Raw genomic sequence first — 16,770 nt, forward strand, 5'->3', positions numbered from 1 at the left:
CTTCCCAGGAAGGACAGGGTGATTAAGATAACATTACAGGAAATTGGATATCAGGTTTCAGCTTAAAATATGATTTTGAGAACCAATGGAGTAACTTCCTTTGGCGGTCTCATCTCATGGAGGGAGACAGTCCTATTGTGCAGCCCATGTTCTGTGCTCTGTTCACTTAATGAGGATCATTGTTAGGGTTGTATGAGATAAGCTGGATCTGTTCCTTCCATGAAGAGTTGCTCCATCCAAAATTACAATGCTTTTGTTGTGTAACAATTCCCTTTTCTGTGGGTAACCCGAACAAGGAAGGGATATACTGCTGCTGGCCCGAGGGAGGTGGAACCTTATGGGACCTCACTGAATGCTAGAGCTGCTTTTTGAAGTGCTTTTTAAAATGTTTGGAAGTGCCTGGGTTTAAATTAAAATTTAAGCACAGGCATTTAAAATCCTCTGAGGTAGGAAGTCAGCCACTGAAGTGTGGAGTGAAAATTCTCTGGATCAAGTTAACTGTCCTCATGTAGAGCTCAAAACTTGTAACAACCGAGTCACTTCTCAAGTTGTTGGAGAAATAACATTGTGCCTGTGTCTTAGTGGTGATTGCTGTTGCTTGTGTGACTTCTGGTGGGGAGCAGAAGCTTCAGACATGGATTGTGGTTCAGCACAAACATATTTGCACCAGACTCTTGTTCTACCCCACACCCTTGGTTTAGCACCTAGCTTGGGAATCCTGCAGCACTGTCTTCAAAGAATCAAAATTCATCTAACTCATGAGCTGGTGCTCAGTGAGAAGAAGCAAATTCATAATGCAGTGCCCAGGTTCTCATTGTGAAACCTGGGTTTGTGCTCTGGCTGGCTCTACCTCAGAGCTGCTGACCCAGAGGCTCTGCTGGTGGCATGCACCAGGAGTTGTGTGAGCAGCTGCCAGACCTCTTCTGTGGTACTTGTACCTGCTGTGGCAGTGCAGATGCCTACAAAGGCTGACCCCCCCTCTCCAGTGTTCAGGTGCTTCCTTCAGTAAATAACATTTTGAGTCCCAGCATGCTTCTTTCATCAGTTCCTCTTTCCCAGGATTCAGATGAGTGCTCATTTCCACCTGCTAGTGTGAGTGTAAGGTACAGGTAGAATTAAGGCAGCACTTTGCAGAAACCCTGCTTAGTTCACAAATGGGTTGTATTCGCCGATTTCTACACTCTTCTTTGGTGTAATCTTCAAGGCAAGGTTGTGTTTGCATTTAGGAACTTGTCACCATGTATATAAAATAAGTGTTTATGTTGATTCCTGATTGTTCTTTCTGCTTGTTTTCACCCTTCTTTGCCAGTTCCTGACAATGGAGACAAATAATAATCACCTTTGTTGTAATTCTCATGTTCTTTATCAGCTCCCCTCCAATGATATCATCTAAGCAAGACTATGCAGCATTGTCCTGCTTTTCTCTTACAGTTCTCTTCCCTTTCTATCACCCTTCCAGCCTTCTCGTGGTCTTTCTTAAACACCTTTATGCTCTTATTTTCTTGCTTTGCTTTACCAGTGTCACTTTTGTGCCCCCTCTGTCTGCCCCATCAGACTCTGCTAGAGCCAAAGATGCGTCCTGTGCCCCTTGGGCTGCAAACGCCCATGGTGGCCATTGTTGGACCAGTGATCTTCACCAACCAAGTAGGAGCTGCATCATAAAGCCTATTAAAAATCCCACCAGGCCAGAAGGTCCCAGTGCTCTATGAATGACAAAATACAGAGTGGAGGGGAAGAAGAGCACCAGCAGTTCCCTGCCCCTCTGAAGCCAACCCTGCCGGCAGGTTCTAGTAGGGCATAGCTTTGCTCCACTGACCACTCATGCACCTTGGTCAAGAAGCTTTCCTGTCACAAGACCTCAGTTTCTGCAACGTGCATCTGTTTTGATTGATGGTGCTTAAGTGTGTAAATACCTTCCAAGGACTCGAATGAATCTTGTTAGCTTGTGACTAAGTTATGGAAGACATTTTGACCTTATAAGTGCAGCAAGCAGAAACTGAATCCCTTTCTTACACCAGCATGCATAACCAGTTTGTTAAGGGTATCAGCTGTGCTGAGCTAGGCTGTTGGAAGAAGGTGCAGTCTGAAATGGGTACGGTTTGGTTGATGCATCCTCTTGGCCTGAGTGTGTCTATATCCCAGGATACAGGGAAACTGGCAGAAGCTATTTGTTAATGGCCAAAGCAACTGCAGTACTGAGGAGAACAGTCCCCTTAGGTGAGCACATCTGCTGCTGCAGACCAGAACTTCTGCTGAAAACCATGGAGGCCAGCATAGCTGTGAAGTTCATCCTCTTGCTCATCCCTGGTTTTTCCACCTTGCCATTGCCACCAGCCCTGGTTTTGTTGGTACCCAGAGATGTCTGGGGTGGAAGATCACCCCTCCAGCCTCAAGTCAAGTAGTGTGAGGGGCAAGAGGGCAGTTTTCTTTTTACATTAAATGACAAACATGTCGAGAAGTCAGTGTGACTTCTGCAGAATGTGGCTGCACCAAGGTTCCTAAGGCTCCTGTCCAAGTCTGACATGTATATTGGGTCTTTGTGCCACCATGAGGGAGCTGCAATCCGGTATCTGGGAGCCAGGTCCCTTTCGACACAGTGTCTTTGGGCTCGGCGCTGGGAGGAGGCTCCAGTTAATAATACCTTATCAGACGCCTTTCAGGAACCTGCAGTGTCTAATATGTCTGTTGCCATAGTAACAGCTGCTTGCCTGTGCTCAGCATCTTGGGGCTGGCTCTTCCGTGCCCCATCCTTCTCATATCTACGAGCAGCCAGCCTGGCTGTCCCATGGGACACCAGGTCCTCCCCACTGGCCTCGTTGCTGGCACAGGGGCTGGCAGGGCTACATCCGTGGGCTGAGGGGTGAGTAGCATGGTGTGGAACCAGGGAAGCCCTCGTGGGGCAGGGGCTGCTACGTCCTCCCCATCTCTTTCAGCATCCCTTCCACAGGGCTGGTGAATGGATGTGGCCAGGTTCACCTGACATGGCGTTTCAGCCACTCAGAGCAGGTCTAATCGCCATCTTCCCACATAACAGCCTCTCTGCTAATCTCAGGCCTGCACCGCTTCAGCAGAGAGCCCCTTAATGAGGGTGAAGTGCAGTTCGCCCGCACAGTCGATTGACAAGACTGATGGGCTCAGGCCGGGAGAAGGGATGGCTTCCCGAGAGCCTCCAGCAGTGGAGAGCTCTCCCTCCTCCCACGGCCAGCTTTATCCTTCTGCACATTCCTCTCCCATCGTCTCTGTTGTCAGTTTTCCTCCTTTTAGGGTATCTTCCCTGCATTTCAGCCGTCCTTCCGTCTTCTCCTTTTCCTCCCTTTCTCTGAGAGTAATTACTGCATGTCCCTGCCATCCTCACTTCTCCTTGCCATCTTTATGTTTTTTCCCTCTTTCCTATTGTCTTTTCTTATTGCTCTCTCCCTTCTGCTGTCACTCAATTTTTCTCTCTCCCTCCTCTCACCCCCTCTCACTCCCCCCTTTCCCTCTCACTCTGTGTCTCATTCTCCATCTCGGATGAAGGTAATGAAAATAATCGGGCTTCATTAATTCTGAGCCCTGTGAGATGATAGCCATTTGGAGCCATGTTTGCCAATTAGATGGTCTAAATTAGAAGTGACCTTGGTATACTGCCATCGCTTTGCCTCTCTGAGTCTAATGAAGCTTTTCACTCCAGCACCCTCTCTCTCTCTTTGTAATGGAAATTACCTCCTTTGTCTGGTTGGGAACCTTGCATCTCATGTGTATCTCCCCCTGGTTGCATGGACATAGGAATAGTAACATATCTTCTCAGACCCCTTCTAGAGATTTTCTTTTCTAAGCTGCACAATTTCAGCATTTTGGGACGTTTTCAGAGGAACTGCACATTCATTTGGTCACTTGGTCAGGAGGAAAGTCAGAGCAGGCAGAGCAGGGCACAAGGAGAGCTGGCTCTTCACACTGTCCAAAATTAATTTTTCAGACGTGCCAAGAATATGCCTGTGTCATGCTGCCAGGGCCAGCACAAGAGGTATGTTGGAGCTGCAAGCTTCCGGCCTGTGCTGATAAGCAGCTCTTCAGCTCATCACCTCCAAAATCTGGTGGATCCAGTCATGACAGGAACCGTGCTTGTCACTGCTGAGGGTTGTCACCAGTGAGGAGCGGACCTGCAGGTTGTTCTCTAGAGCAGTGACAGGTCTGTAGGTGTCAGGACATGTGTGATTTGCGGAGGATGCTCACAGGGCAGGGAGGCAGGAGACATGTCCTGTGAACCCTTGGGCTTTTGTAACAGTCACTGGACCACGTTGTCCGTAGAAGTAGCCATTGAATGGGGTACCCATGCTCTTCAGTGGATCTCAGCATAATAAAGACATTTTACCTGCTTAAGGGGATCTGAGTTTCATCTGAAAGAGAGGGTCCCAACAACTCTCCATCTTTTAAAGCAGGTAATTGGCTTCCTTGCATCCTGCTCTAAAGGGAAGTTCTCCAGCCAGTGTTCCCATCTCCAGTGCAAACCATGGGGGTGATGTTTCAAAGTGGGGCACAGGAGGGGCTGCCACAGTCTCTGCACCAAACTTCCCCCTCCTTCATTCTTCATTCAAGCAATTTCCCTGCCTCAGTGAGTGGGATAGGGCAGAGAAAGGGACAGAGCGGTTGGAGTGAAGGGTGTCCCCTGAGTGCCCCAATGTTAAGGGTTTTCCTGGAGACACTGGCTCTAGTCACTGAAGTCTCAATAAACAGAACCTGATATATGTATTGGTATCCAAATGCCAGAGCAGTCGGAAAGAGTGGGCGGAAGTGACCTGTCAGTCCCTCCTCACTGCTCAGTTTTGTTTGGACAGAAAGGTCAAGAGTGATGTGAGTCAAGGGGACTGTATGCTTTCTGTGCCACAGCGTTGGGTGAGCAACCTCAAGGAGACGTGGCATGAAAAGCATGGGGGACAAACGCTCTCAGGGCTGTACATAGTGGATCTGGTGTCACACAGTAGTGTTTCCAAGCTGGAAGACTTTGCCAGTGGCCTGTGTGCCAGAATATCACATCTGCAGCTGCAAAGGGGGTGCAGTTTAATGTTAGAGCAAAACATGTACAGAGGAAGGAAAGGGTGAAGACAAATCACATTTGTCAGACATCTGTAGGGTGGTTGTTTTAACAACAGCTCATGCTGGCTGACGTATTGCCATTGTGGAACACTTGGTACTGAGGAGATGTTGAAATGGGGGGGATGGGGAGGCACTGAGCAGAGCTGAGGGTGGATGCTGGGATCACATACAAGGTGTTGCCTGCTCAGGTGAGAGAAGGCAGAGCATGTTTAACAGCATCACGTGCTAACACAGGCTGTGCTGGAGATAACCACCCTCCTCTCCATCACCAGAACAGTTAATGCTGTTTAAATACACCTAAACTCAGAACAGCGTGTCACAGAGCACCGCTCCTTGTTTATCTGCTGGGGAGCCATAGACTACTAAACCCTCCTGTCCCATGGTCCTCCAACCATTTGTTGACATTAAAAACAGCCACAGCGTGTGAGGCTTCTCTGTACAAGGAAATGGTGCATCCTGTGGCCAGTTTGCAGTGTAGAAGGACAAAGAGTTCAAAATGGTCAGTCTGGAATTCAGTGCAACTGCGGAAGGATTTGAGATGTGCAGCCTGTTTTCACTGTTATCTTCGCTCCCTGCTAGGGGTGGTCCATGAGGGTGAAGAGGCAGAGTAGCCCTGCCCTGGAGAATGGTGTAGGAAATAGGCAGCATTTCCAGGAGAAGCCTGAGTGGTGCTGAACAAATAGAGGACTAAAGTGGCTCAAGCTGCTGAAGCAAGACCTTGTTCTCAAGGTTTTGCTTCCCAGGGCCAGTGGTGTCTTGACTGCTGGCAGTTGCCCTACATCCATACCCAGAATTCAGGTTTCCTGCACTTTTTTTCCAAGCTTTTTTCTGTTTGCCTTTTGGGATTTTGTGTCTGCAACAATTTAATGTGCCACTGCCTGCTTTTTATCTCCCCCTGCTTTTTTTCTCTGGTTTTTTGGTTTTTTTTTTGTTGTAGTGGGAGGGGTAGCAGTAGGATCAGAACTGTGGCTGTGGAGATGCAGGTAGATAAAGGTAATTACTTAAACACATATAGGGCAGGACTTACTGGTTTGGAGACCCAGATTAAGATGCAGAGGAGCATGTGAGGTTGATGATTATATTTCGGGGAGAGTTAATTGACGGAAGGTGAAGGCAGACAAAGAACCGCTGCTTACTGCCTTCTTGAATCCCAATCAGGAATTATGATTAAAGACGCGGCGAGACAACAGAGGCCTGATGAATTGGTGTCTTTTTTTTTTCTTTTTTGCCGTCATTCACACTTGATTGACTTCAACCTTTCAAGTGCAAAAGTCTCTCTTTTCCATTATTATTCATAGCCATCTGAGTTTTTCTAATTAAAGTGTATGAAAACAATTACTGATCCGTCGTACTGAGCGTGGTAGTGGGGATGGCTGCTGTACTGTAACGCGTATGAAAAGCCCACCGTTCTCTATAATGATGTGCAGCTGAGGTGTTAGATAATTTTATTCTTTTTCTACTCTGTTGGGGTTTTTTTCATTTCTTGTGATTTATTTTTCATCATTTCTAAAGATCCTAGAAAAGCACTCACCCTGCTGATACAGCTGACGGGGACGGCTCCTTCTTGCTTCCCTCCGGCATCCCTGCTTGTCCCCCTCCTCCAAGCCTGGCTACCAGGAATTAACCAGTGACCTTTCATGTCTCCCAACCCAACACCCACAGCCATCAGATATTCCTGCTTAGAGGAAAAGGTGGAATGAATGCGGTACATGCTCAGATTCCCTCCTAGTTGATATGTCAGTGTCAGCTGCCTTTCCTGCAGGCATCGGTGGGACCCAGCGCTCACCCTGTGCACCAGCCATCCCAGAACAGGAAGGAAGCTCAGTGTCCCTCCCGGGGACTTCAGGTGTCTGCAGCCACTCACAGGTGAACCTTTGTTTCCAAGGTTTTCTGTGGACTGCTTTTGCTTCCATTCGCTTAGTGAAATCAAGATCTAGTCTGTTTTTGCTTGGATTTGACATGTGTGTAGATAAGAAAGATCTCACGTCCTGCGCATAGGTTTACCTTAAGCTCCACCACAGATCTGCTAATATCAGATGCAGTTCATTTGGAGCCTTGTGGTCCTTGACTTTGCAGCAAGCAAGGTACACAGTGTGCAGATAACAACCTCACTCACTCACTCTCTCCTCAAATCCGAGGTTCAAATGCCCTCTGAGTATCTGACAGGATGGAGGGACTTGTTTTGGTAGGAAACGTGCCTGTCTCAGAGCATTTATTCGTGCCTTGAATTCCCAGCAGTCAGAGGCGCTACAAGTGTGCGAGTCACTGTGGATCTTTGTTCCTTCAAATACCATGGCCCTGGTGAAAGGGAGATGCTCCTGGGTGACAGCAGGGTGAGACATGCAGCTACTTGGAGCTGTTGAGGTGTCTTCACTTGGCACAGACATCCAGGTGAAGTGCTGGCAGCCATGTACTGGAATACAGCATGGCTGGAGATAGTGGTACTGGTCTGCCTTTCCAGCTGCTCTGGGGAGAAGAGCTGTGGGGCAGCTTTCCAGGTGGTATGAGATAGTGGCTCTGCATCTTCAGAAGGGCCTGCATCTGATGCCAAACATGTGCAAACAGTTGACAAGGTAGTTTGTATGTTCTGTGTCTGACCAGATACACCCAAAGACACACAGTTTTCCAGGCAAAGATGGGCACATGTATTTGACTCTTTCCAAGAGCGTCTCTAGTTGAAGCACACAGACTCCCCAGCTCTTCAAAAATGTTGGTGCTCAAACACTAGATTGGTTATGATGGCACAGGTTCTAGGCAAACACTCGAAGAGAGGCAAAGGAAACACATCAGTCAGAGCAAGGAAAGGGTTACAAAAAGCTTTTCATTTTGCAGACAATTTGCTGTCTTTTTAGTCTTTCCTTATTCATCCTTTCCTTTGTCACCTCTCTCCTTATTTGTACTTTTCTTTCTCATGCCCCTCCTTTTCCTGCATCGATACACTTTGAAAACAGTGCTGCAATGCTCCCTAGTTCAAGATTACAGTGTACTTTACGAGGTATGATTTAATTAGGGGCCTTATTATGTTTTCAGCAGCTTAAGGTGGGCCTTTCAACTTATCTACCTAATTGGTTGCACAAGAAGTTTCACAGCCCATGACAAAACATTGTCAGTGATCAAAGTCTGAATTCTACATAAAGGAAAAATATTAATAATAAGATTATTCTTCAAGTGTGCACTGCTAATTATGTCCAGAATGTAACTGTAGAAACACTTTTGACTGATGTGAGCTTTGTCTAATAAATATGAGTCTTCAGTGAGCTATGAAAAGTGATGCCTCTGACTTTAAAAAACTGGTGTCTGATTTTGCCACTGAAGATCTTTAAAATGTTTTCCTGTGTTTTTCTTCTCCTGCATCCTTTCCTTCCTGTCTCCAGGTGACAACACCTGAGGTGATGATGCCCAGCAGTATGTTTCTCCCAGCAGCCACTCCAGAGAAAGATGGGAACTCAGCTGCAGAGGAGCCAGGGAAGCAGCCTGGTGAGTGCAGGTCAATGAGGTCCATGGGTCCTACTACTCCCTGAGCTCCCATCACCTGGACAGAGACTGTGTCTGGGGACATCACTACCTAGGAGACCTCCATGAGCCCAGCTGTCTCCTGAGACCCACAGTCAGACAGTGCCCAGCAGGGCCATCTCCCATTGCCTGTGCCACAAACAGGCTGGTAAGCTGGGTGTCCCTGCTACAGGGCAGGACAGGGCAGCTCACAGCTCACCACCCTGGCAGTTCATGGTGAAACAGTGATGAATCTGTGCAAAGGAGAAGACCAGGTGTTAGCAGCAAAAAGCAGAGGTGGTAGAGGGCTGAAGGGGTTTGGAGAGAAATGCCAAAGGTTGCAGCTTCTGGCATTGTGCTGCCACCTCTGCTTGACTTGCTCTGTTGCCATCACAGTTCAAGCATGGACACTGGCTCTGCACTAAGGGATATTTGAGCTGCTGCTGTCCTTATACTCCCCAGATCTCCTCAGCTTTTTCATTGCCTTGCTGTGTTATGAAGGCATGGCTGAAAAAACACGGCTATTTAGTCCTGGCTTTGTCATGTGATGTGAGAGCATCCCAAGAACATCTTTCTGCACAGGCAGAAGTGTCAGATCTCAAATCTGGCAGGGAAGCAATGCCAGTCTTCCTTCTGTGCCCCTCTAGAAAGTCTGTAAGGAATCTGGAAATTAAGACAGACATCGTTTCCTTTCAGGAAGAGCGCCCCAAGGCAGTGATACTGGTGGGGCAGTGCTGGCACAGCCAGGGTAGCTAATGCTGCCCTGTGCAATGGGATCCCTTTTCTGGCCCCTACCCATATCACACTGTCTTTTCCAGCAGGAGTCTGCCCTTAGACCCTGGAAAAGTGGCTGCATGCTGATCACTTGTTCCTTCTCGCATCCTCCCAAAAAACAGCACCTTTAGAGCTGCTGCCAGTGGGTCTTGCATGTCATTCCTGGTTTTTTTAGCTTTGATAGGACCAAGGCTCAAATACTGCATTAAATTTGATGAACCTTTTTATTGGAAAATAGGCAGTACATCAAAGAAAAACAGCAAAGACAGAGAGGTAGCTCAACAGCCCTTCACTTAAAAGGAAGAATTAAAGGTGATAAATGCACTGAGGGAATGTGTGTGTGTGAATAATTTCCGGATACTCAAAGTGGGCAAGAAAGTAAATTGTGTAGGTATATGCAATGGGCCACAATGAGGATAATGGGCTGGTATTAAAATAAATAAATTAGAGAAGCAATGTTAGAAATTCCTATTGTCTTTCAGAGGAAAAAAAACATACCTATTAGGGACAAAAAGAGAGTGTTGATCTGCCCTCCTGTGCTGGTGTAATTTTCATGTTTGCTCTGATTTTGTTTTCACAGAGATCTCTGAGGACTCGGGGAAGAGTCTTTTGCCATCAGAAAGTGCAGAGCACAGCGGTGATCCCAAGCCTGTCCCGGCTGATCCAAGCTCTGCCAGGGAAGACTCCAGCTTCCTCTGCTGGAAGAAGGGCTGCAACCAGGTGTTCAAGAGCTCGGCAGCCCTGCAGACACACTTCAACGAAGTCCATGCAAAGCGACCTCAGCTGCCAGTATCGGATCGCCACGTGTACAAGTATCGCTGTAACCAGTGCAGCCTGGCCTTCAAAACCATTGAGAAGCTGCAGCTCCATTCCCAGTACCACGTCATCCGGGCAGCGACCATGTGCTGCCTCTGCCAGCGCAGCTTCCGAACCTTCCAGGCTCTGAAGAAGCACTTGGAAACCAACCATCTGGAGCTGAGCGAGGCGGACATTCAGCAACTGTATGGTGGTCTCTTGGTCAACGGGGACCTCCTTGCTATGGGTGATCCTTCACTTACAGAAGACCACACTATAATAGTTGAGGAAGATAAGGAGGAGGAGAGTGACTTGGAAGATAAGCAGAGCCCAACAGGTAGTGATTCAGGGTCAGTGCAAGAGGACTCTGGCTCAGAACCTAAAAGGGCCCTACCCTTCCGAAAGGGCCCTAACTTCACTATGGAGAAATTCCTAGATCCATCTCGCCCATACAAGTGCACAGTCTGCAAGGAGTCTTTCACACAAAAGAACATTCTCCTGGTCCATTACAATTCAGTTTCTCACCTGCATAAACTGAAAAGAGCCCTCCAAGAATCTGCTACTGGGCAGCCCGAACCTACCAGCAGCCCGGACAACAAGCCTTTTAAGTGTAACACCTGCAATGTGGCCTACAGTCAGAGCTCAACCTTGGAGATCCACATGAGGTCCGTCCTGCACCAGACCAAGGCTCGGGCTGCGAAGCTGGAGGCAGCTGGGGGCAGCAGCAGCAGTAATGGCGCTGGCAACAGCAGCAGCAGCAGTCTGTCCTTGGGCTCCTCCACACCAAGTCCAGTGAGTGCCACCAACAGTGCCACCAACAGTAACACTTTTACAACCACCAACACAAGCACTTCAGGCACAGCTCCTGTTCCCAACCTGCTCAACCAGGTATCCAGCGACAACGTGGGAATCCCTCCATTAGGTAACCCTATAAGCACTAATATCTCCTCCTCTTCGGAGCCCAAAGAGATGAACCGGAAGAAGCTGGCAGACATGATTGCATCCAGGCAGCAGCAGCAGCAGCAACAGCAGCAGCAGCAGCAGCAAGCTCAGACCTTGGCACAGGCACAGGCCCAAGTCCAGGCCCATCTGCAGCAAGAACTGCAACAGCAAGCTGCTCTCCTACAGTCTCAGTTGTTCAACCCAGCACTTTTGCCACACTTTCCGATGACCACTGAGACTCTTCTGCAGCTTCAGCAACAGCAGCATCTTTTGTTTCCGTTCTACATCCCCAGTGCCGAGTTCCAGCTCAATCCAGATGTCACCCTGCCTGTGACCAGTGGTGCGCTGACATTGACTGGTACAGGTCCCGGTTTGCTGGAGGATCTGAAGGCTCAAGTTCAGCTCCCTCAACAGAGCCATCCACAGCTCTTACAGCAGCAGCAAGGTCAGCTGTCCTTGTCACAACCTCACTCCATCCTTATACAGCAGAGCCAGCACTCTGAGAAGAAGAATAAATCCATAGTAAAGGAGAAAGAAAAAGAAACCTCACGGGAAAGGGAAAATGCGGAGAGGGGAGACAATAATGTAGCATCCAAGGAGTCTCTGCCCGATAACTTGAAGCCCAAAGAGAAGAAGGACTTTGTACCAGGCAGTAGTTCGGAGCCGTCCTTACTGCCTCCACGTATTGCCTCTGATGCCAGAGGGAACGCCACGAAAGCCTTGCTGGAGAACTTTGGCTTTGAGCTTGTCATCCAGTACAACGAGAACAAGCAGAAGGTGCAGAAGAAAAATGGGAAGACAGAGCAAGGTGATAACTTGGAAAAGCTTGAATGTGATACATGCGGCAAGTTCTTCTCAAACATCCTCATCCTGAAGAGCCACCAAGAGCACGTTCACCAACAATACTTTCCCTTTAAGCAGTTAGAGAGATTTGCCAAGCAGTACAGAGAACACTATGACAAACTGTACCCACTGCGGCCTCAGACCCCGGAGCCACCACCACCTCCCCCACCGCCCCCACCTCCGCTCCCTCCAGCACCTCCTCAGCCAGCCTCTACTCCTACCATTCCTACTTCTGCCCCACCGATTACCTCTCCTACAATCGCACCAGCCCAGCCGTCTGTGCCACTCACCCAGCTCTCCATGCCAATGGAGCTCCCCATCTTTTCACCACTTATGATGCAAACCATGCCGCTACAGACATTACCTGCTCAGCTGCCACCCCAGCTGGGTCCTGTAGACCCTCTGCCTGCCGACCTGGCCCAGTTGTACCAGCACCAGCTCAACCCTAGCCTTCTCCAGCAGCAGCAGAACAAGAGGCCACGGACACGGATTACCGATGACCAACTCAGAGTCCTTCGGCAGTATTTTGACATTAACAATTCCCCAAGTGAGGAGCAGATCAAAGAGATGGCGGACAAATCTGGATTGCCCCAGAAGGTGATCAAGCACTGGTTCAGAAATACTCTTTTCAAAGAACGCCAGCGCAACAAGGATTCCCCATACAACTTCAGTAATCCTCCCATTACCAGCCTGGAAGAACTAAAGATAGATTCACGTCCCCCTTCTCCAGAACCTCAAAAGCAGGAGTACTGGGGAAGCAAGCGGTCCTCCCGGACACGCTTTACTGACTACCAACTCCGAGTCCTGCAGGACTTCTTTGATGCCAATGCTTATCCAAAGGATGATGAATTTGAGCAGCTTTCGAACCTGCTGAACCTCCCAACACGTGTTATAGTGGTGTGGTTCCAGAACGCCCGTCAAAAAGCTAGGAAGAACTACGAGAATCAGGGAGAAGGCAAAGATGGGGAGCGGCGGGAGCTTACAAACGACAGGTACATTAGAACAAGCAACTTGAACTACCAGTGCAAAAAGTGCAGTCTAGTCTTTCAGCGCATTTTTGATCTCATTAAACACCAGAAAAAGCTTTGTTACAAAGATGAGGATGAGGATGGACAGGATGATAGCCAGAATGAAGACTCCATGGATGCAATGGAGCTCTTGACTCCAACCAGTTCCTCCTGCAGCACACCAATGCCCTCGCAAGCTTACAGCACACCTACGTCTTCAGCCAACGCAACCTCCTCAGCTTTTCTGCAGCTCACAGCAGAGGCAGATGATTCCTCCACCTATAGTTCTAAAGTAGAAGCTACAGATGAGAAACCAAAGCAGTCTGAACCTCCAAGTACACAGCAAAACCAAACTCAAGAGAAGCAAGTGCAACCAAAGCAAGAGTCTCAGCAGCAACAGGACCAAGGAGAACAAAAGACAAGTTCAGCACACCAAAAGATTTCACAGTTATCCTCCCCCTCTTCATTGCAACAGCCACCTCCCCCTCCTCAGCCCCCTCAGTGCTCCTTGCCACAATCAAACCCAAGTCCATCTCAACTCTCACATCTCTCCCTCAAACCCATTCACACATCCACCCCTCAACAGCTGGCAAACCTACCTCCTCAGCTAATCCCATACCAGTGTGACCAGTGTAAGCTGGCATTTCCTTCCTTTGAGCATTGGCAGGAGCATCAGCAGCTCCATTTTCTGAGTGCACAGAACCAGTTTATCCACCCCCCATTCCTGGACAGGACACTGGACATGCCATTCATGCTTTTTGATCCCAGTAATCCACTACTTGCAAGCCAGCTGCTGTCTGGAACATTACCGCAGATTCCAGCCAGCTCAGCCACTTCACCATCAACTCCAACATCCACAATGAACACACTGAAGAGAAAGCTGGAGGAAAAGGCCAGTGCAAGCCCTGGAGAAAATGACAGTGGGACTGGAGGAGAAGAACCACAAAGGGATAAACGTCTAAGGACAACCATTACCCCAGAGCAGCTGGAAATCCTTTATCAGAAATACCTGCTTGACTCCAACCCAACACGGAAAATGTTGGATCACATTGCACATGAAGTGGGCTTGAAGAAACGCGTGGTGCAAGTTTGGTTTCAGAACACCCGTGCACGGGAAAGGAAGGGACAGTTCAGGGCTGTAGGGCCTGCCCAAGCCCACAGACGGTGTCCCTTCTGCCGAGCTCTCTTTAAAGCAAAGACAGCTCTGGAAGCTCATATCCGATCCCGTCACTGGCATGAGGCCAAGAGAGCTGGATACAACTTGACGTTATCTGCTATGCTCTTAGATTGTGATGGGGGACTCCAAATGAAGGGAGACATCTTTGATGGAGCAAGCTTTTCCCACATGCCACCAAGCAGCAGTGATGGACAGAGTGTTCCCCTCTCCCCAGTGAACAAGAGCATGGAACTGTCACCTCGAACTCTGCTGAGTCCGTCCTCCATTAAGGTGGAAGGGATAGAAGACTTCGAGAGTCCCTCCATGTCCTCAGTCAACCTGAGTTTTGACCAAACAAAACTGGACAATGATGACTGCTCTTCTGTCAACACTGCAATCACAGACACTACAACGGGAGATGAAGGGAATGCTGACAATGATAGCGCGACAGGGATTGCAACTGAAACCAAATCAGCATCAGGACCCAGTGAAGGTCTGACAAAAGCTGCCATGATCGCAATGTCTGAATATGAAGATCGGCTGTCTTCTGGCCTGGTCAGCCCAGCTCCCAGCTTTTACAGCAAAGAGTACGATAATGAAGGTACTGTGGACTATAGTGAGACATCCAGCCTTGCAGACCCCTGCTCACCCAGCCCTGGTGCAAGTGGCTCAGCCAGCAAGTCTGGAGAGAGCGGTGATCGGCCCGGACAGAAACGCTTTCGCACTCAGATGACTAATCTCCAGCTAAAAGTTCTTAAGTCATGCTTTAATGACTACAGGACACCTACCATGCTGGAGTGTGAGGTCCTGGGCAATGACATTGGACTGCCAAAGAGAGTTGTTCAGGTCTGGTTCCAGAATGCTAGGGCAAAGGAGAAGAAGTCCAAACTCAGCATGGCCAAGCATTTTGGTATAAACCAAACAAATTACGAGGGACCCAAAACAGAGTGCACTTTGTGTGGCATCAAGTACAGCGCTCGACTGTCTGTACGTGACCATATCTTCTCTCAACAGCATATCTCCAAAGTTAAAGAAACCATTGGAAGCCAGTTGGATAAGGAAAAGGAGTATTTTGACCCAGCTACTGTACGTCAGTTGATGGCTCAGCAGGAGCTGGACCGGATCAAGAAAGCCAATGAGGTTCTTGGTCTGGCAGCTCAACAGCAGGGCATGTTTGATAACGCCCCTCTTCAAGCTCTTAACCTTCCTGCTGCATACCCAGCACTACAGGGCATCCCTCCAGTCTTGCTCCCAGGACTCAACAGCCCATCCTTACCAGGCTTCACTCCATCCAACACAGGTGGGTATGGATGTTTACCACCCTGCTCAGACACACAGCTGAGCTTGACGCAGCTTTAGCACAGCAGATGGTCCCTTGAGAATGGCTGACAGTAGGATATCAGCCCTTTAGTTGAGCATGTTGACTTGACAGCAAATAAGCAAAACGTTTTTTAATTCCTGAACTCAGGTTTTGTAATGAAGTCTGAAATAGAGCAAGATCTAGACATGCTGCTTGTCTTGGTTCCCTTAGCACAGACAAGAATTCTGAAGCACCTTCAAGGAGGTGGAAAACAGCAGCTTTATCATAATGGAGCAGGAAAAGAACAAATGGGCTGAGCACCTGGGTCATTCTACCTTTCCTTTTGGTGCTCAGATCAGTTTCTGTAGTGCCATCCCAAGTTTTCAGTAATTCTGAACTGTTTCTAAGGAAAAGTATGATGTGCATAGTAGCACCAGTGACAGAAAACTGGAGCATCTGTAGCTAATAGTGACCTCCAGGACACATCCTGATGCAGCTGGGGGCTGGGTTTTGAGCAGTGGCTGCGTATAACCTAAAAGTAGCTACTTAAGAAACAACAGTGTAATCATGGGACAAATCTGCTTTGTATTTTAATAGGGCTTTTCTTAACAATACTAAAAAAAAAGGAAATTTGGCATAGGCTTTTAGGTGGCCTAATCCCAGATATTGGATGTTTGTTTTTGAGGATGCTCCTTTCTCTTGTACCTCGTGGGTGAGTGGAAAGTATAAGATGTGTGGCAAACACTGGCAATGGAAGATACTGCTCAGTAAACCAGCAATGACCTAGAATCTAACTTCATTGAAGGGCCTTATTTCACCCCTGCTACATCTGTGGCATCCCAGAGACATGCCACTCACAACAGAGTAACTGATGGTCTCTAGGAGACCTACTTTCACTTGGCATTCTTCTTTGTTTCCTTCTGGTGGTCCCTCTTCAGGTTGACTTTCTCCGGGGCTGCTGTGCATTTACAGAGATATCCTGAGAAGTAATTCCAGTGTCTTGTCTCAGGAACAGGCTGAGTCCATCTGGGGCTGGAAGGCCCATGACAGCCTAACACCTGGTGTGGTTACACCATGTACTCTACACCTGTGTTTTCCACACTGCAGCAACACCTGTCTGTCACTAATAGACAGTGTGCAGAAATGTCAACTTTTACTGTACGGAACTAATTGGCTAATGATGAGTTACAGTCTGTGGTGTGAAGCCTCAATAAGATCTGAGCATCTTCCTGGCTTCTTAATCACAAGCCAGAAGGCTTTCAGTGTTAGAAATTTTTCTGTCCAGGGCTGCTGCCCATTCCTGTCCCTTCAAACTTTGACACTGTTTCCCACAGCATTCTTATAGAGAAACTGGCTGCTCAGGGCTTGGATGGGTGCATGGTTCACTG

The 16,770-nt window shown here is 48.4% G+C and overlaps 1 protein-coding gene across 1 annotated transcript in view; it reads left to right on the plus strand.

Moving 5' to 3' along the window:
* The window catches only part of ZFHX3 (zinc finger homeobox 3), a 104,890-nt gene that overhangs the window by 83,464 nt on the left and 4,656 nt on the right, over positions 1-16,770 (plus strand). The window contains exons 7-8 of the mRNA XM_054389610.1: positions 8,448-8,550; positions 9,920-15,382. Of these exons, the coding sequence (XP_054245585.1) occupies positions 8,448-8,550; positions 9,920-15,382 (5,566 nt within the window). The remainder of the gene's footprint in view (positions 1-8,447; positions 8,551-9,919; positions 15,383-16,770) is intronic.

This window comes from Indicator indicator, chromosome 19 (assembly GCF_027791375.1).
Source record: "Indicator indicator isolate 239-I01 chromosome 19, UM_Iind_1.1, whole genome shotgun sequence".
Classification (NCBI taxonomy): Eukaryota; Metazoa; Chordata; class Aves; order Piciformes; family Indicatoridae; genus Indicator; species Indicator indicator.